Source organism: Artemia franciscana, chromosome 7 (assembly GCF_032884065.1).
Source record: "Artemia franciscana chromosome 7, ASM3288406v1, whole genome shotgun sequence".
Lineage (NCBI taxonomy): Eukaryota > Metazoa > Arthropoda > Branchiopoda > Anostraca > Artemiidae > Artemia > Artemia franciscana.
In genome coordinates this window covers 28453838-28473789 of record NC_088869.1, presented here as the reverse complement: position 1 = coordinate 28473789, position 19952 = coordinate 28453838, and the positions used below count along the sequence as shown (strand labels likewise).

The following is a 19952-nucleotide window of genomic DNA, read 5'->3' as shown; positions in this document are numbered from 1 at the left end:
CGATTTTGAGAAAAAATGGGTGGGGAAGGGGGCCTAGTTGCCCTCAAATCCTTTTGGTCACTTAAAAGGGCACTATAACTTTTAAGTTTTGTTCGAATGAGCCCACTCACGATGTTCTAGGACCAATGGGTCGACACTGTCACCCCTGGAAAAAAAAAATACACATCCGTGATCTTTCTTCTGTCAAAAATACAAATTTCCACATTTTTGCAGATATGAGTTTGAAACCTCTACAGTAGTCCTCTGATACACTGAATCTGATGGTGGGGTTTTTATTAGATTCTATGACCCTTTGGGGATGTTTCCTCCTTTTTTCGAAAATCAGGCAAATTTTATCAGGCTCATAGCCTTTGATGGGTGAATTTAACCTTAAGGAATTTATGTATTTGCAATCGGCATAATTATCCAATTCTTTTGATGTGTCTATGGATATCAAAATTCCGTTATTTTTAGGGTTTTGGCTGCTATTGAGCCAGGTCGGTCCTTACTTACATCTTGTTACATCGAACTGTTTGATCTGGCAAATTTAATGAATGTGCAAAGAAATTTTTCTTGAGGAAGAAATTCTCCATATTCGATCAAAAATTAACTTTTCACTCGCTTTTGAGGATATCATAATTCTTATTACTTCCCCTCTCCATCTGCTACATCCTTTTATGTTTGACAAATTGCAGCTTCACAACATCAACATGAATATTTTTTACGACCAATTTCTTTTATAAAATTTACAGACAATGACCAATTCTTCATAAACAAAGAATAAGAAATGGGACAGAGACAGCAAATTCGTTTCGCATTCTAAACGTAAAACAAGAGTTGCGAACTCCTGTAATGGTGATAGTAGCAATCAAAGTCAATCTGCATTTTATGTATTTTCCTCATGCGCAAGAGCAAGATTAGTAAAGACCCAAATTATGCTGTATCAACAGTGAAAGTTTCAAATGTCAATTCTCAGTAGATATGGAACTACTAAGAACATCTGTTAATGATTTGATATCGGAATTAAATCACACACTCAATGAAGCAAAAACTTCAATCAAAGGTAAAAATTCTCTTAAAAGTTTTTCGATTTCACTGGGCTTTGTAATTAAATGACCGTCATGGATATCTTACGCACTTTTTTGGCTAAGATTACATATAAGACAGAAATCAAACGGAAAAAATGGAAATAAACCATTTGGTTTCTTATTTAATATTCTTTTCGGTAAATTTTTCGTTGCTCATATTATTGACTACGAATAAAGTTAACATGTCAATCGATGCCTTTTTTAAGCTCTATACGAATATAATACTCGCTTCTATCGCAGATTTTGTTGCTTTAAAGGTTGGGTTAGGTTGTCTGTTTTAAGTTTGAAACCAGTGTTTCAAGTCTTTTTTATACCGGAAAACTAGAAATATTTTGGTTATTTTCAAGAGCTCAAAAAGGGCTTAAATTTGAATTTGTGATAGAAGCGATTACTATATTCGTAAACAGCTTAAGAAAAGGCATCGTGTGGTAGGTTTACTTTATTCGTAAGTCAGTATTATGAACAACGAGAAATTTATCCTCTTTTCAAATGTAACAATTACCGTCTCTAAATTACATCCCAACCGTGCTCCTCTAATGGGACCAGATATAGGTAAAGGTTTAGATTAGGGGCTATTGAGAAGGAAACATGTTAAGAAAATAATTCTTACATTCTAAAATAACAGAAAATTTTTATAATAAAGGGTTCATTCGAAGTCTTGAGATAAAAATTTCTTCTTTAATCTTCCCTAAACATAAAATGAATTTCCAATGAATTTGGCGAAGTCTTCTCTGTCTTCTAATTGGAAAGGAATGTTGAATTTATAGTTGTATACTTGATTGGTCTCGTCTCCTCATATATAGGATGCATTTTCGATGTAACATCTTAAACTAGGAATCATTTTCCCAGACCTAACGACAAGACCTTTTCCCAGAGATAGCGATTAGTATTTTTGGGAAAATGCGCTTCGAGTGCTATGTTTGGTAAAGGTCTAGATTAGGGGCTATTGAGAAGGAAACATGATAAGAAAATAATTCTTACACCATAACATGCAGAATAATTGTAGCTAACACATTTTGACAGTAGCTCCAATATAATTTACCTCCATCCCACCGTAACGTGCAAATACATACCCCAAATCAGATACGCTATTCCAATGCCTCTTTCTCGGTTTAACCCGTGTACTCGTAAATTGAATCAACTGTGACGAACAAGAACCTAAAAAACAAGAGTGACGGGTGGTGGAATTTATTGGAAACATATAATTTGGGATATATATTTTTCACATTAGGGGGGGGGGGGTGAGTATAAAGTATAGTGGAGCTGCAGCCAAACTATGTTAGCTACAATTATTCTGCATATTATGAAGCAACAATTGTTTTCTTAACAGGTTTCCTTTTCATTAGCCCTTAATCTAGACCCTTACCAAATATAGCACTCGACGAATTTTTTCCCAGAAATACTAATCACTATCTCTGCAAGTGCACCGATTACTCCCCAATTGGGCCAGGTGTAGCCATAGGCTATAGAAAAAACTTGTTTTTGTTGTTTTGGCTTGTGTTTTTGTACTTATTTCTCACCAACAGTCGATTGATAACTCAAAATAAGGCCAATTTAAAAAAAAAACTGAAAACTTTTGTTTAGCCTTTCGATTAGTGAAATGAAGGAACTGTAATTTTACGATGTCACCGTTTCGACAAAAAGGGGATAAAATAACTAAATCGTATGTCTTTCTTATTAGAATAGTTTCATCAAGCTCTTTTTTACAAGTGCCATTAATTTATTTCAAGTTGCACAGGAATTTGGCTGAATTATTAAAAATTTTCTGGTTTAGCACTGGAGCTTTTCCAGATTAGCAAATGACCATTCTTCTTCACTTTCGTAATGCTATTTTTAAGATTAGAATTTAAATGATGAACATCAAATCGAACTAAATCTTTTAGCTCAAAGTTATGTATCAAATGTCCCCCCCCTTAATACCCCGTTCTTAGAAATAGGAAATTGAATCGTGCGTGGTCAACTGGAATAGTATTTTTGATCTCAGAGAGTCGTGATTTGATTTGCGTACAAGAGGGAAAGAAGTACTGTAACGTTAAACAAGATTTAGGAGCAAGAGGCGTGTGCGCAGCCCCTTAGGTTAGAGCTAATATGATTTCTTTTTTATTCAACAGTTTTTTTTTTTTAGTTCTTCTATTATGGAAACAAACAGGTAGCAGGCTAATAATACTAATGTTGGTTTTCAAGTAGGACTTTCTCATTCTGGAAAAGTAATAAATGTAAAAGGTATAAAGGAATAAAATTCCAAAAGCTCAAATGACACATTGAAAAGTGAAAAGGTACTTATCTGTTAGCCAGCGCAGACTTGAGAATTTGGATCTATAAAATCAGACAATAACTGGTTTATTGCTGTTTGTATCCGGAGACAATTAGCTTCAACTCAGTGGAAAACTAAATTATAGCTATATTTGAATAAATATTTATTTGGTATTGCAGCCCTGCTATACTTACCCCCATCCCTTCCTAATGCGCAAACATGCAACCCAAATTATATATATCCTATCTATCTCCCGAGCGTCTCAGTTGTTTCAACCCCGTACATGTAGATCCAAATTCTCGAGTGTGTACTGGCCGACAAATAAGTATCAGTGAAAATTCGGATTTTTACAGGAAATTTGATTTAGGTCAAGCTTTCTCAAGATTATTTCATTGGGCCGACATAGTATATCGCGATTCAGGGTTCTTTTGCACTTCGAGCAAGGCATGACTACGAAAATATATTGTGCAACGCAATAAAAAACGGCCAACAAAATTTTACCGTATTTACTCCACTCTGCTTAAAAATAACTTGAATTAAGTTGACTAAAAAGCTGATCCTAAAATGGTTGTATAAAAGCAGAGCGCAACTAACTATCAGTCAAACTCTAGCTCCAGTGGAACATTCCTGCCGAAGCTCACGCATTAGCCTGTATTTTGCTGTTGCTGCAAAACAGCAGACAAGGCAGCCGGTTTTTAAGCTTTTATTAATGTTTTTATTTCATTTTTTTACAGACCATGTCACACAAAAATGGGTGGTCGTAAAACCGAGACAGGGGGCTCATTCGATAATAAATAGCGACGAAGAAAAACTTCCCTTTTGTTCTGCTTGTTGTTTGATTCAAAATCGAAAAATTCTAGTGCCCTTTTTAATGACAGAAAGTGATTAATGTCATCAAACCCGGACCTTTCTTTGCTCTTTGACACCCTCTAGCCCCCTAATGGCACATTACCTTGAATACAGCCACCCCGTTCAGAACGATCAAAATCTTTTTAAAAACTTACCTCCAGATGTGACCAAAGTAAACTCAAGGGAAAATGCCTAGGATTATGCAAATTATCCATTCTTTACATATACTTTTAAGTAAAAATGAAGTGTGAAAACTCACTAAAAACCAGAATATTGCAATGAATACAAAAATGTAAGACTAAAGGTACAAACAGGGGGCAATCAACCCTTTTAGTCTCCATTCACAACCACTAACTTTATCACAGAAATGTAAACGTTTTGTACCTTATTTAAACCTGAATCATCCAAGGGTTCTCAATCTTATTTCAAAATCGAGCCAAGTCCAAGGCGTTGACAGACTCAATACAAAACGAGCCAAGTCCTCCTGGGTGCAATAAAGGAATTTCGTTGACACCTTGTGAAAACGATTCAAGTCCTGACCTAGTGCAAAACGGGATTTTATAGTCTTATCCAAGCCTAATCTAGGCTATACAGCTTTTCTGTTGCTGCCTGTGGATTATAGGTACACCAGTAAAGAATTTAAATAAGACCGACAATCTTTTTTGTAATACATCCTTGTAAGTGAGAAATGACATATGCGGTCTTCGTATATCAAAAGGACATAATCAAGCCACACAAGCCACTCTTTAACAACACAAATACTGAGTAGGGTCGATCTGCTTCGTTCAGAGTCACATTTGACACCTCTTCGCAAAGCTCTAATCTTTATAGAACTTTCGTTGAAAAAAATCAAACCTAATCTTTTCTTCTTTCTTTAGTATCGATTAGTCATTGTATAAACTAGAAAATCAAGGTTTCTTGGTACACAATCAATGATTTAGTTTCCCATCTATTTAACGTTCCCCAGCACAAAGTCGATGATAACGATGGAAAGTTGTGGTGAAAAAAATACATCCATACTCAGCTCCGGAGGATATTGAGACGCATCAGGCTTTGGCGTGTAAAACCCCCCAACGGGTATTACTTTGGGGAGCAGGGTCCCTCCCTAGAATTATGCATTGTCTACTTAGAAAAAGAATCCTCAAAAGAGAGTATAAAGCTGAGTTCTGACCAAAAGAAAGTAAATTTGCCCCTCCCATCTGGACAGTTGTCCCCCCCCCTTACAGAGAATTTCATGCTATGCTCATGTCACAGATCTCCAGGTGTTCATGGCCGTACTTACAGGATATACAACGCCTGTTGTTCTTTAGTAACGAAAAATCTTTCCAAGAGGCTGATTTTCAAGGGAAGTCCAGGTAGTATCAGGTTTAGTTAAATGACGTTTACGCCTTTAAGGTATGTTTGAAAAAGTAAAGTAAATTAGCAATGGTAATAGTAACTTGCAACATATTACCGGACTTTTTTTTCTTGATATAGAATGCATTGTCCCTCACCAAGAACTCGTATCGCTCACCATTATCTCAATAAATGAATTCTATTTTGCACCCTACATGTAAAGCGGTTTCTTAATGCACATTAAATAAAAAAATTGGTTTTTTTTAACTGAAAGTAAGCAGCGACATTAAAACTTAAAACGAACAGAAATTACTCCGTATATGAAATGGGTTTTCCCCTCCGCAATCCCTCGCTCTTTACGCTAAAGTTTTTAATTGTTTTAAATAATTAGAATTGTGGCCAAGAGTCAAACTTTAGTGTAAAAAGCGAGGGATTGCGGAGGGGAAAACCCATTTCATATACGGAGTAATTTCTGTTCGTTTTAAGTTTTAATGTCGCTCCTTACTTTCAGTTAAAAAAAACCTAGTTTTTTTTTATTTAATTTCTGAACGTTTTTGAATTAATACATGTTTGATTTTGGCTCTCCGTACATAAATTATTCAAATGAAATTGGCATACTAATTCTTTTTTGGCTAAATGGCTTCCTCTTAATTTTGATCAGACGATTTTGAGAAATAAGGGGTGGGGAGGGAGGCGTAGTTGCCCTCCAATTTTTCGGTTACTTAAAAAGGTAACTAGGACTTTTAATTTTTAACGAACGTTTTTATTAGTAAAAAATAGACGTAACTTAAGAATTAACTAACCTAACAAACTTTTATATTCTTATATTTTTATTATGTATATGAGAGGGTTTGTCCCCTCGTTAATACCTCGCTCTTTATACTAACCCTTAAGTTTTGTCCCAATTCTTCAAGAATGACCCCTGAATCAAAAAGGCCGTAGAATAAGTAGTTAAAATTACTAAAAATACTTTAGCATAAAGAGCGATGTATTTATCTCCTCCTAAATACCTCGCTCTTTATGCTAAAGTATTTTTAGAACCCCTCATATGCTTAATATTCTCTGTTCGTTTTAAGTTTTAATCCTACCCCTTACTTTCAATTGAAAAAACTGTTTCATGTTTATTTTTTTATTTTTTTTTATAGTAATGCTAGAAAATCCTGCGCCCTTTTCATTGAGTTTTCCTTCCCCCATGACATATTCCTACAAGGAAAGATCCTCCGATATAGCCCCCTCCCCTCAACCCAATCCCCCAAACCAAAAGAATCCACCTGAAAACGTCTGTACACTTCCCAATAACCATCTACTGTATGTAAACACTGGTCAAAGTTTGTAAATTGCAGCCCCTCCCCCAGGGACTGTGGGAGAGTAAGTCATCCCCAAAGACATAGTTATTATGGTTTTTGACTATGCGGAACAAAATGGCTATCTCAAAATTTTGATCCGTTGACTTTGGAAAAAAATGAGCGTGGGAGGGGGCCTAGGCGCCCTCCAATTTTTTTGGTCACTTAAAAAAGGGCACTAGAACTTTTCATTTCCATTAGAATGAGCCCTCTTCCGACATTCTAGGACCACCTTGTCGATACGATGACCCCTGAGAAAAAGAAAAAAACAAACAAAAAGCAAATAAACAAGCACCCGTGATCTGTCTTGTTGCAAAAAATACGAAATTCCACATTTTTGTAGATAGAAGCTTGAAATTTTTGCTATAATGTTTTCTGATACGCTGAATGCGATGGTGTGATTTTCGTTAAGATTCTATGACTTTTAGGGGGTGTTTCCTCCTATTTTCCAAAATAAGGTAAATTTTCTCAGGCTCGTAGCTTTTGATGACAAAGACTAAATTTGATGAAACTTATACATTTAAAACCAGTATAAAAATCCGATTCTTTTGATGTATCTTTTAGCATGAAAATTCCGATTTTTAGAGTTTCGTTTACTATTGAGCCGGGTCGCTCCTTACTACAGTTCGTTACCACGAACTGTTTGATTATATTTGGTAAGAAGAATATTTTTGGCACATAGACTTAATCTATGCCTGTTGCTATTTCATATTTCTTCTTTCTCTTCCCCTTTTTACGCAGATTTCTTTCACTTCTATATTCAATTTCAGAGGATCCGGAAAGGTTTCTAAAAGAAGGCTACGAAGTATTGGGAAAGGGTATGGACGCATATGCACAATTTCATAAAAGGTAATATTTATATTCTTGTTAGTAAATTCCTACTAATATACTAACAAAATCCCCTGAGATTCTAAATAACTTAAAGAAGCGAATTACCAGAATAAGTCAGCAATATAAAGTGCTAATAGAATAGCATATCGGCTTCGGGTGGCCTCTGGCAAAGTAAAGATTTCATTTCTTTAGATATTAAACGAAAGAAAGAAGTATTTTCAGCTGAAAGCAAGAAGCAACATTAAAACTTCAGCCGAAGAGAGATTATTTCGTATGCAAGGGGGCTTTCCTTCCTCAACCGCTCACTCATTAGGGGGATACTATTATTCCCCTCCTTCCAAGCACCGATAATAAAGGCGTAGACCAAAAATATTCTCAGGAGCCCAGAGGAATTACATATCAATTTCTACCATCCCATCCTCAAAACTCATTCTGCATTTATTTGACGGCTCAGGGAGGCATCAAAATGAACTCTTTACGCAAAACACCCCCTCTCCTCCGACCAAACAGTGACTTGTCACTCCGCTTTCACATTAGTGCATGCGCAGTTAAACCTCGCTATATATAACTTAAGAAATATGCAGCAAATCACTTAAGTAAAATCCAGCCTTAAGATAAATGTCAGAACATTTTTTTTTGTAATAAGAAAGGAGGTATCACCCCGCAGCACCCTTATTCAGGCTTAGTCTAAACAAAGAGAGATTAGTAACTAATTCACACCCCTCCCCCACTCCCCATTCTATTTTTATCCTAGTGTTCACGGAGGGCTAGACAATCTCATTTGGAACCCCCTGCCACTAGTGCTACACATTCGGCTGGCACAATTGAGCCCATAGCATACACTTATTGCAACAAACAAGCCTTCAACTTTAAATTTAGTAATAAAAGATTTTATCTGTTTGAGAATATCAGTGAGCCTGTTGGACAAGGGTTAGTAGCCTCGGCTAGTCATCGGGAAATCTTGAGTTCACCTTTCACACCAGCAGTGAATTAATTAATATGTAAGTTTCGTTTTAATTATTTATGTGCGCAGAGCCAAGATCAAAACATGCATTAATTCAAAAGCGTCCAGAAATTAAATAAAAAAAAACAAATTTTTTTAAATGAAAGTAAGGAGCAACATTAAAACTTAAAACGAACAGAAATTACTCCGTATATGAAAGGGGCTTTTCCTCCTCAACCCCCCGCTCTTTACGCTAAAGTTTCTTACTGTTTTAAAAATAGAGTTAAGAGAAAGAGTCAAACTTTATTGTAAAGAGCGGGGCGTTGAGGAGGAAAAGCCCCTTTCATATACGTGAGTAATTTCTGTTCGTTTTAAGTTTTAATGTTGCTCCTTACTTTCATTTAAAAAAACTTGTTTTTTTTTATTTAATCATGAACAGAGCTATATTCTTCTGTTAAGTCGCCCTAGTCTTTATCTTGGAGTAGAATGAAATTAACTTGAATGTAGCCTTTACAACTTCTCCCTGAAGTGGCAGCATACGAAAGGATAATAAAAAAAAAACACATTATAAGATTAAGTGTCCTCTACAGTAAGGTTTAGATTATTTTTTTTACCTTTCAAGAAATTCTTTTGTTTTAAGACCCAAATCTAATAGATTTGCATTTCTTGTGAAACTGACACAATATCAGCAAATATCAGCAAAATGCCTCAGCTGCATCTTTAAGGTTACGGATGCACTTCCATATTTAAGTAATGAAGTTAGCTGTGCACAACATACTTCCAGATTTTTACATTCATGCAGTTTTTTCTAAGCTATGTTTCATTCAAGTACATTTAATTCACAATTTTATTTTAGATGCGGTTTCCGTAACAGGGAAGAGCTCAATAGTTATTTTCAGCTCAACCATAGCAGTCAGGTGGCAAGAGACATCTATGAAGAGCTAATCGATTCTGAGGTATTGAATACTAAATATTTTTCGAGCGCAATTTTTTTTTCTATAATAAAAAAGTATTTGAAGTTTTCTCAAGTGAGAGGAAAGAGCGACATTACAACTTAAGTGAGCACAAATCATCCTAAATTTGCGTGAGGGAGGACTGGCAGACCAGCTCTTCATACTGAACTTTAACTATTGTTACAATACTTTGAAAATGAAAATGTCACGATTTTGCAATAAAAAGTCACCATAACCCAAATTAGAAATTATGAGAGTCAAAGAAGCATTATGTATAACTCTTATTGAAGTTTTTCTACCCAGCTGTAAAATAAATTCAGTAAGGAAAAAATAATTTTTATTGGAAAGGGTGGGAGGGAGGAGGGAGAATGAGACAGGACAGGAACCCCTTCGCATTTTGTATAGCTTTTTTTTATCATTTCAAGTTTACGCGTAGCGCTTTACTCTCAAAAAAGTGTTTTGTTTACTAGTTAAAGTCCAGTGTTATTTTAATTGTGATAATTAAACCTGTTTAAATCTGTATTAAATCATGATTCTTCTTAAGCTTCATGTTCCCTATGCAAGTTTCCGGTACTTTATTTTTCTGCAATCCTATGGTTTTAACGTCTCAATGTTAGACGACAATTTACTCTCACTTGGTAGCTGCGATTCAGCTCTATCCATCCACAGGATTCATCTTTTGAAATGGGCTTTACGATTTTTTTTTTTTTTTTTACTGAAACAACGTTACCAAAACGTTACAAACATGTGAACATGGAAGATTTTCCTATTTTGAAATTATTTTCGATCACTCTCTAAGAAAGGTTCTAAACGGTATCATAGTTCTGGCTTGATGAAAGAATAGATCTGCACTAATGAAATATAATCGTGTAAATATCTTGTCCTTTCAGTACAAGTTATAGTTCTAGGCTAGTCATAAGGTCACATACTCCTCAGGAAATCTTAATCATAAGAACCAAATCTACCACTGACTGAGTGTGCCCTTATTAATTGGTAGATTTCATAAGGCTTTGGAAAACCTTAACTTGAAATTTTCCAGAAAACGAGTTTTTGGTAAATTATTTCTATTTCTTTAAAAGAGTGGTACTTTCTTCGGTTTCTCTTGATTTTGATAAGATGGCCCATACCTTCCATGCTACTCATTGCTGCATATATTTTTTACAACAAAAATCTTTACTTTGCTCTATCAGCAACAATATTAACACTTTTCCAAAATACACTTCTTTTAGCGAAGGGAGGTTGGATGGTAAATTGCTTCCCTTTCCATGTAGATCTGAAGGATAGGAGAACACTTTTGGGAGGAGGTCAGAAGTTTCCAAAAAAGAGGTAAATTCTAAATACGAATTTTTAACTGGTTCAAGGGAAACGGATTTCTTAGGAAAACTCACCAGACCTTTTTCAAGAAATTAAGCTTAAACTCCTCCATAAGGAAAGTGATGAGTTAAGGACGTAATTGCAGAGACATAGGTTTGTTTCGGTAGGAATCTAATTACTTTGTATGATAATACTTATCTTACCAAGAGAGGCACTAGATAAGTTTTAAGAGTACATTTGGTCTTAAGAAAAGTAAGATCAAGCGAAGACAAAATTTTGGGTTTAGTTTAATAATTGAGAAGTTTTAGAATTATCAAACCTATTTAGTCCTCAGTTCAATAGAATAAAAACTGACATTTATTAAGCTAATAGAAAAGCTTCAGTGGCGGTCCTATCATTGTACACCCAGTGATGGTATGGGTGGTACAACTGTACCAAATTCAGTACATTTTCCTCCGACTTGTACATCTTTACAATTTTTTCTTTATCTCAAAAATTCGGTACAATTTTGCCAAACTGGTAAAAATCCAGAACATTTGCAACAAAATTCAGCATTTTTTTTCGATAGCCGGAATTAGGACTCTTTCTGTTCATTGTTATAAAAATACTGATGTCTCGGGACTTGTCTTTTTCGTCTTTGTGACATCGCAGGCACTCTTTAGGTTCTGTGTGAACGTACGTTTTCAATTGTTTGTTTCCAGAAATTGGCATCCAATTTAAAACTCTAAGAACGAGGCTCATTTAGTTCCATCCTTAAGGGAGGCCTGTTTAATTATACTTAATAATTGACCCATTGGTAATACATAAATAGCTAAAGGTGCAGATTACCAACCCTGGTTGTTCATTTTGTAGAGAGTACTGTTCGAAGGAAGATGCGCGTGCTGCACTTCGCACAACAAGCGCTATAATTTTTGGTGTCTGGTACATTTTTAGAGCTTTGTTAGGTACAAATTAAAATTCTGACATAGCAACGCTGTGTACGCCTTAGAATATAAGTGTTTTAAAGTGGTAAGTGCTATGTGTTAGGAACACAGCCAAGGCTATAGGTGTATATTCTCTTAAATTGGTAAAACGATTTGAGTGTCCTTAAAATTTAGCAAAATGAATGAACTTTTGGAGACTTTGAGAGTTCAGGGTGAGAGAATGCACCTGAAAATTAATTTTAAGAAGAGTAAGTCGCTTAAATCTGATTGAGGATGAAAACTGTAGATAGGTAACAAGCAAGCTGATCGAGTTGTCGGTTGCACTTACACAGAAACCGTTAATGGCAAGGGTGCAGTTAAGATGTAAAAAATATAACAGTCGAGGCACAGGGTGTTGTTTTTATTTCTTTTTTTTTGGAGTGAAATACATTCTGAAGAAATTGGAGATACGTCTTAGAACAAAGACTATTATGCTAGAAGCGACAGTTGTTACAGAGGTCAAGTATGGCATTAGAAAGGAACCACTTCAAAAGTTTGAGGAAGATAATCTAGTTGCTTTCCAGAGTAATTATCCAAAGACGATTTTAGATATAAGAAACGAGAAACAAGTTGTACGCAAACGTGATTCAGTCCCACTTTCTAAAGCTATAATTATAGAAAATTGAAAGTGTTGATATCGCGTTTTCTGGACGACGGATGATAGGTTAAGAATGCAATTTTTGAGCAATCAAGCTTGGGCCAAACAAAAAGAAGTAAATTCTTTAATGGGGTGGGAAGAGGTCACAAGAAAACATTCAATGATCGTAGGAACTTCATGTGAGGGGTTAAAGGGCGAAGCTTTTAACAAAGTGGGAGAGGGGAGAAGAGTGCGCAGCTACGTTGGTCTCAGATTATTTTATCTTCTGGTGAGTTGGCAGCATTATGCGACCTGACAGCAATATGGCACTACTGCTCGAAAACTCAATCTAAGGTAAATAGGATATTTTGAAGGTTAATTTGCAACGTTCCTTTGTTCAGTTCATAAGTTTGCATTAGCTTAATTTTTTCTTCGGCCATTAGTAATAGTGTGAAAAGAGTAGGGGGAATAGAATAGTCTCACTTGTTGGATAATTTTGTCCTAAAAAAAGTTCTAAAATGTCGATTAAGATAAAACTGAATTCTCAGGTGATGAGCAAAAGAGAGTCACACAGAGCTCCCACATATAATATTCAACAGAGCGGAAAATTATACTAAATGGTGTACATTTTTTCAAGTAAGTGGTGTGGAGACGAATTGTGCTCGGGTGGGGATTGGTGAATAGAATCTAAGTATATTTTAAGAATGAATGTACTTAATATTTATCTATATTTTTTTTTTCACAAATAAAGCATGCTCAAAGCATACTGGCAGCAGCACTAAAAGCTCGTTCCGAAGAAAAGGAAAGGATAAATGTTGCTCAATCTATGGAAATGCTTGTTTTGAAGAGGAAATCAGAAGTGATTGATCGCCTTTCAAAAAGGCATAAGAAGTTATGATGCTAATATTGTTAAATGTAAATATACCAGTGATTGTTACATTTACTCCTGGACGCCAATCGCACGGTTTATTCATGTTAGTAAACATTTAAAAGTTCTGCTTTACTAAGGTTATTTGTTCCTTGTACCTCAATCGAAGTTGTACCTTCATTAAAATTCTCATTTTGTATGAGCAAAAAAAATTAATCGAAGATAAAATAAGACTTCGGCCTCCTTTTCCGTAACCTCACGGGCTTTTAGAGGGCAACGAGGATCATAAGGCAGTGACATAAGGTAGTAAAAATTATATTAAATGGTGTAAGATCTCCAGAACTGTGGAGCTCGGATATGTGGAATAGGATAATTCCACTCTCAGTTAGCAATTAGTAGTATTTATTTTGTGTAATTTACTTAATTTTTAAGATTAAAATGCGTTTAACCTTAATTTTAAATAATTCTCTTTATCTAGGACGATTGGGACAATTTTTTGAAGGAAATCGACTCCACATATTTCAAGCAAACGAATTTAAGTGTCCCAAGCCAAATTTATGTCAGCGATTGTTCAACTGGCAAAGTAACTAATTTTAAATCTCTTGGGGAGACCTCAATATGTTTGTTTGTTCTTCTCAGGCATTTTGCTTGACTACCCTGACGGAACCACGTGGCAAATTTGGAAAGAGAATTTGTAAGCACTCTTATTTTACACCGTACAGCCCGTATTTCACAAGAATAAACTACAGATCTCAAAGATATTAATTCGTTTAACTTATTAGCCCTTAATCTTCAATTGGCACTGGAAGCGTACGCAAAATAGTGTCATTGGGTCCACCATTTAAAATATCCTGACTTATTTTTAATGATATATTACAATTCGCTAATGTGTTGTTATTTTTAAGAATGCTGACGCCTTCCAGAAATGCAGACCACCAAACATCAGTTAATTGCCACATATACTACAAAGTTCTAAAATGTTTGAACTAACATACTTAAGTATAAAATTAAATATGTACAAATTGGGGTATTTTTCTGCAGAGTTTGAGCTTCAGAAATTTTCGCACAATTAATGAAATAACATCATAAAGAAAATAATCTATACTTTGTAGTTATTATATGGACTGAAAACAAAATTACAGTTGGAAAATATTAAACTTTAAATATTAAACTTTTTTTGTGAAGATAAAACTTCACCAAAAAATTCGATACATTAGGCTATAGCATATTTCTACTCAAAAGCTTTTAATTGATTGCGAATTACAGCTATAATATGAAAAAGTGATCTCTAAAAGCACTTTTACATATTCCACAGTTATTTCTTGTCACAAAACCTTGTAGATTTTAGTAATAAATCATTTCCAGTAGTAATTTCATCTAGATTAAGTTAAAAGTCACAATCCGTTCAGTTTTATTCTAAATGGTTTTATTCTAAAATGGTAGTGGAATTCTGAGTTGATTCTACATATATACCGGAAACTTTTACAATGAACACAGTTCACTTTAACAGAAAATACCGCTTTCAGCTAAACTCTTGCCCTTTGTCTTTGTCTGAGGCGGATTGCCCCTTTATTATTGTTGTACTTGGTAGTTAATCAGCACTTTTTTCCATCTTTCTCCTTTTATTTTTCCTTCTTGTCTGTGAGTATTTTAGTGCTCTGATCTTCCAAGACTAATATCCTTATCCACGGAGTATTCATAGTTTTTCTGAAATATCAACTACTGATTCTTTAAATCTCGGATTTATTCACCTCGGGATGCGTCACAGTAACATTGGAATGACATCAAATGGTTTAAGGCGTTGATATCAAAATAGGACTTAAAACTATTTGAGAAATTTATAAGAAAAAGACTTAAAGCCTCTTGTCCAAAGTCTTGTTACAAAAATGGCTTTTTGAAATAATATCGTGTATATCGGTTTATTTATTTACATATTTAAAATCAGTAGAACTATAATAAAAATACTCGCAGAAACACAATAGCAGCATCTGTCAACGTAGAAAGCCTTACATCTTCATGACTGAAAAAAATTACAATTTTGTAGAGCAATATGAGTGTATCACAATAATCCAGTTACAATGAAAGTATTTAATATTAGCGACCTTGGTAGGTTTTGCTTTGTGCCGGTTCTAACCCTTTTAAGGATCACTAACACAGTTGCTGAGGATAGGGTCATTGCACATTACTTAAACCACAAACCAACGTTGTATTTAGATATTTTTTATTATAATATTTCTATTTATAATAGTAACACATACAGCTATTAATCCAACTTGCCAGGACTAGTGACTTCTCGTCAGGTAACTGAAATTTCTGAAAAGTCTACTGAAAAACCTATTTTTTCAATCCACCTCCTTATTTAAAAATCCGAATATAGTATAACTGTTTGTCAATCTGTCACCTATTATAATGCATGCAAATTAAGTAATTTACATTTTCTATGATCTTCTACTTTATTTATTTCACTAATTTGAATGCGAATGAGTTAAAAACAGAAGCTATACCCCTTTTTCATTGTAGGAGTCTCTTAAATCCATTTGCCCTGGTTTATCGATACATATAATTTCGTTTGGGAGTCAAGAAGGCGCCAGAAAGTGGAAAGAAGAAACCAAAACTATTTTTCCCGTGTTTTGTGATGAAGCCAGAGCTGTTTACCAATATTTTAAACTAGAGCGATCTTTATACAAGGTTAGTCGCATAATTATAATTAATTACATATTTTTGCCCGAAGTCGACTGTAATTTGTAAGGTTAGATAGACTAGGCACACTGCCAGCATTTCACTGCGGCAAGGGGCTTAACCACGAAAAGTTTTTATAAAGCCGTTATATAAACAACAATCATATCTTTAATGCTTACTGCTACTCTTTCATATTTCGTTGGGGGAGTGGAAGTGAATTCAACGAAAAATATAAGATCCAAAGCCGACTTAACTTAAAACGACAGAATTCAGAAGAAGAAGAACAAAAATGAGAACAATTTGTTTTTAATAATTTTTAATGTTTTTTAAGTATATTTTTGTTCTCTTAATTCTCCTAGCCTTAAGGTATATGTTCGCTCTGAAACAAGCAATTTTACAATAATCCTGCAGCTCTAACTTGTACAAAAAGGAAAAATACGTATATCATTGGATTCATTATTCTCAGATGTATCCCTTCACCGAGCCAGACCTATGATATTAATTCGACTTTTTCTAGTGAAAGATTCTAAACTCACTAAGAAAAATAAGGATATTATCCTTTTTAACAATTTTCAACAAATTTTCAATGTGTTTCCAATCTAAAAAATCAATATATACACAAAATTTCAAAAACTGAATTCGGAAGATAGATGTAGTTGAATGTCAGCTATGAAATAATACCAAAATTGCTTTTTTTTTTCGTTGATATATGAAGACCATAAAAGAGTAACAAAATAGCACAAAAAACATTACACAGGAAACACAAACCTTAACTCCCCATTCTGAGTTTTTGTTATTTTAATTTTCTTTTAAACCAAAGAACCCTTCCTGTATGCAAAATCGAGCCAGATAGGACATCAGCAAATTTGTCAGCCACTTAGATTTACTTGAGCAGATAGGTCTAGTTCAAAGCATACTATTAAAATTGACATGAAATCTACTTTAAAAACTTACTATTAAACTCAAATTAAAAAGGAAAGTTCAAATTTAGGTTTGTTGAAGCAAGATTTAATATATTTTCTTTACGATTACGAAACGAATAAAGGGAATTAGCTTTTAAACGAGTGTTATCCAATTTCAGGAATTCCCCTAGGGTACTGGAGGATGTATATCAAGAATAGAACAAAATCATTTTTTTCACATTTTAGTTTTTGCTTTCCAGGTTTGGAACCACCGGTCAATATCATATTACGGAGAAAAAATAGCGCAAGATATCAGCCTACCTCTTCCCTTTGAAGAAATCCCTGACGACCCTTTACAGATGGGCGGAGATTTCATAGTAAAGAACTCTCAATTAATAATGGACTACAAAAGCAAAACTCCTGCAGATAGACCATCCATCGACTATTTAAAGAAGTACTTAAGCCAATGCATTGATCACTAGAGGCGGTCAAACACCGACCCTGTTTCGTCTCATCATATTATTAGAAGTACTTAGCACTTTAATGCTTAGCTTTTGTACTTAACTTGTTTAGAACTTAGCTATTTAACTTTACCATAGACTATTTAAATATCCCCGTTTTTGTATCATCATATTATAAGCATGAACGACATGAGCTATCAGTAGAACGATCGAACTGTTTGTCCCCCGTACCCAGACCTTTGTCTTCAGGCATAAACGCTAATAAGAATGATAATCAGGCTTTGATATTCCGATCCCTGACGATAAATATTGTACTAGCCTATCCTTCTGTCATACAAAACTTTGGAGTTATTGCCAAAAACCTGAAAGAGAATTCTACACAAGATAAATAATGAGCTATATTCCATTTAAGTCACTAGAAAAATATTATAAATTGAATAACAAAATACCAACAATACTAATTCACAACGCTGATTCAAGCATACTATTTTCAGCAATTCCAGTTATAAATATTCAGAAACAAAGACATTACTGTGCTTCAAAGTCCAGTACACAGCTTTGGCACTATGATGGATATTCAAGAAACCTTTCTAAGGACCGGATATCCTGATGACCAAGCCAAATCTTTGTAGTTTGAAGCCCCCCCCTCCTCCCAAAACAACTGCGTGTCTTAGTTTTTACTCCTTGACAAAAAAATTATTCCTTTATTCTTTTGATTGTGTTTCGTTTAATGGTTTTCAATTAAGATTTTTAATAAAATTTTTTTTACCTATTCATCGTTTTTTTGTAATCTTTGTTGTAATCATTATCTCTGTTTCAAATTCAAAAGAGAGAGAAGGACAGAGAGGGAAAGAGAGAGAGAGAGAAAGAGAGAGAAAGCGAGAGAAAAAAAAGAGAGAATCTAAAAATACAGCGTATAAAAGTTGAATCATTACCTCTGTCTAATCCAAAAGAGAAAAGGACAGAGAGGGAAAGAGAGAGAGAGAGATAGGGAGAGAGAGAGAAAGAGAGAGAGAGAGAGAGAGAGAGAGAGAGAGAGAGAGAGAAGAGAGAGAGAGAGAGAGAGAGGAGAGAGAGAGAGAGAGAGAGAGAGAGAGAGAGAGAGAGGAGAGAGAGAGAGAGAGAGAGAGAGAGAGGAGAGAGAGAGAGAGGAGAGAGAGAGAGAGAGAGAGAGAGAGAGAGAGAGAGAGAGAGAGAGAGAGAGAGTCTAAAAACATAGCGTATAAAAGTTGAATGCACCTATTTGAAGTTACCAAATCCCCAAGAATGCCAATAACTTTAGAAGAGTTTAAACCTTTTCAAATCTTGTACCCAAGGGTAAAGCAAAAAATTTCAGTCACTATAAAAGAACGTCCATTCCTTCCAAGAAAAAAAAGTATGAGCTCTTCAACGTTTTAACGAATCGATTTCAGATTACTTACTCAAGATGCTCTGCCTATAAGGAAAGACTTTAAGGGGCCAACTGTATTTACTAAATTCAGGCCAATGCCACGAAGCGTTACTAAAGGTTGAAGATTAGTAGTATACAGATTATATAAAGAGTTGATTGCGGCCATTATTGGAACATTATGCCTTTGAGAGAGCGCTTCGTATTCAGCAAGATAAAGCATACTTCCTGCAACAAAGTTAAACAACTTTACCAAAAATAAGAACTTGACAGCTAAAATTTGCTATTGTAGGACTAAAAAGTCATCAAAGAAACACTCTACTTCCGTGAATTTAGCTGTTTGTGTGTACCAAAAAGTAGGAAAACAACATTGAATTTGATTATATATATATTTTTTTAACATCCTTTCTTGAATGCTTTTCAATATGAATACCACTTATATTTATTTTTAGGGTCTGACCGAACGTAAAAAAAGAAGAAATATCCACACAACTTAAATTATCAGCAAAATACGTCCAGATTAAGCGTTTCTTAAGAAATTAATCTCATGCTGAGTAATCTTATTTAGTTTGTCTGAGACATAATTAATAGTAAAATAAGCGATTAAAATGAATGATACACTTTCCTCTGTCAAAATATTGGTTCTATCGGATGTAGAATGTATATGTCACCTTATACCACTACACCGCTAAATCAGATGTATCACTGCAAAATCCCTTGCATTCTTTTCCTTGTGTATCCCAGCTATTTGACATTAATTGTTTTTTAATGATCGATAGGTAATGTTAAATTAGCCATTATTTGGGATATTCCTAAATGTCATAGTTGTGTTTAATAAGATATCCCCTGAACTAGTTGTCATCTCATTCTAAATAAATTTGAAAAAAAGGACGCGTTTCAACCGTCCTTTTGTTGCTAACAATTGTCAACTAATAAAAAGCTGCTGGTCAAGTATGCCTGAACTAGCCAATTTAGTGCGAAATCTAATAACGAAAGCCAAAGACGCAAATATAAAAATTCTAACCCTGTGGAAAGGTTCCAAGCATTTAAACGCACAAAAAGCGAATTTTCAAAGAAAGAAAAAAATTCTTATTTATTGTATATCGAATTCTTTGAATCTCGCATTCAAAATCCAGTAAGAGATTCTACCAGCAATGTTTATATTTGTTGGATAATAATGTTGGATAATTTGTTGGATAGTATTTACAATGTTAAATTTCACCGACA

General features: G+C 34.6%; 2 protein-coding genes across 3 annotated transcripts in view; one reads left to right on the top strand and one right to left on the bottom strand.

Moving 5' to 3' along the window:
- Positions 1-882: 882 nt before the first annotated feature.
- Positions 883-18110, top strand: LOC136029104 (uncharacterized). Of its 2 annotated transcripts, XR_010617975.1 has the most exons (6): positions 884-1042; positions 7619-7697; positions 9479-9578; positions 13775-13990; positions 15817-15984; positions 17138-18110. XR_010617975.1 is itself a non-coding variant. In XM_065707171.1 (5 exons), exons 1-4 carry the CDS (start codon positions 961-963, stop codon positions 13946-13948), a joined length of 435 nt encoding a protein of 144 aa, XP_065563243.1. In that variant the 5' UTR covers positions 883-960; the 3' UTR covers positions 13949-13990; positions 17138-17275. The 2 variants fall into 2 exon arrangements, 1 of the variants encoding a protein (XP_065563243.1); XM_065707171.1 differs by lacking the exon at positions 15817-15984 and having other exon boundaries at positions 883-1042; positions 17138-17275.
- The window catches only part of LOC136029103 (ubiquinone biosynthesis monooxygenase COQ6, mitochondrial-like), a 37246-nt gene continuing 32495 nt past the window's right edge, over positions 15202-19952 (bottom strand). Inside the window, exons 8-9 of the mRNA XM_065707170.1 lie at positions 18760-18953; positions 15202-15316 (exon numbers count right to left, since the gene is read on the bottom strand). Coding sequence (XP_065563242.1) covers positions 18760-18953 — 194 coding nt within the window. The 3' untranslated portion in view covers positions 15202-15316. The remainder of the gene's footprint in view (positions 15317-18759; positions 18954-19952) is intronic.

Bases quoted from the DNA above. Each gene is read 5' to 3' on its own strand.
- LOC136029104 (XM_065707171.1), top strand. From the start codon at position 961: ATGGAACTACTAAGAACATCTGTTAATGATTTGATATCGGAATTAAAT. The intron at 1,043-7,618 runs GTAAAAATTCTC...ATTCAATTTCAG, and splicing joins AGCAAAAACTTCAATCAAAG to AGGATCCGGAAAGGTTTCTA. The intron at 7,698-9,478 runs GTAATATTTATA...ATTTTATTTTAG, and splicing joins TATGCACAATTTCATAAAAG to ATGCGGTTTCCGTAACAGGG.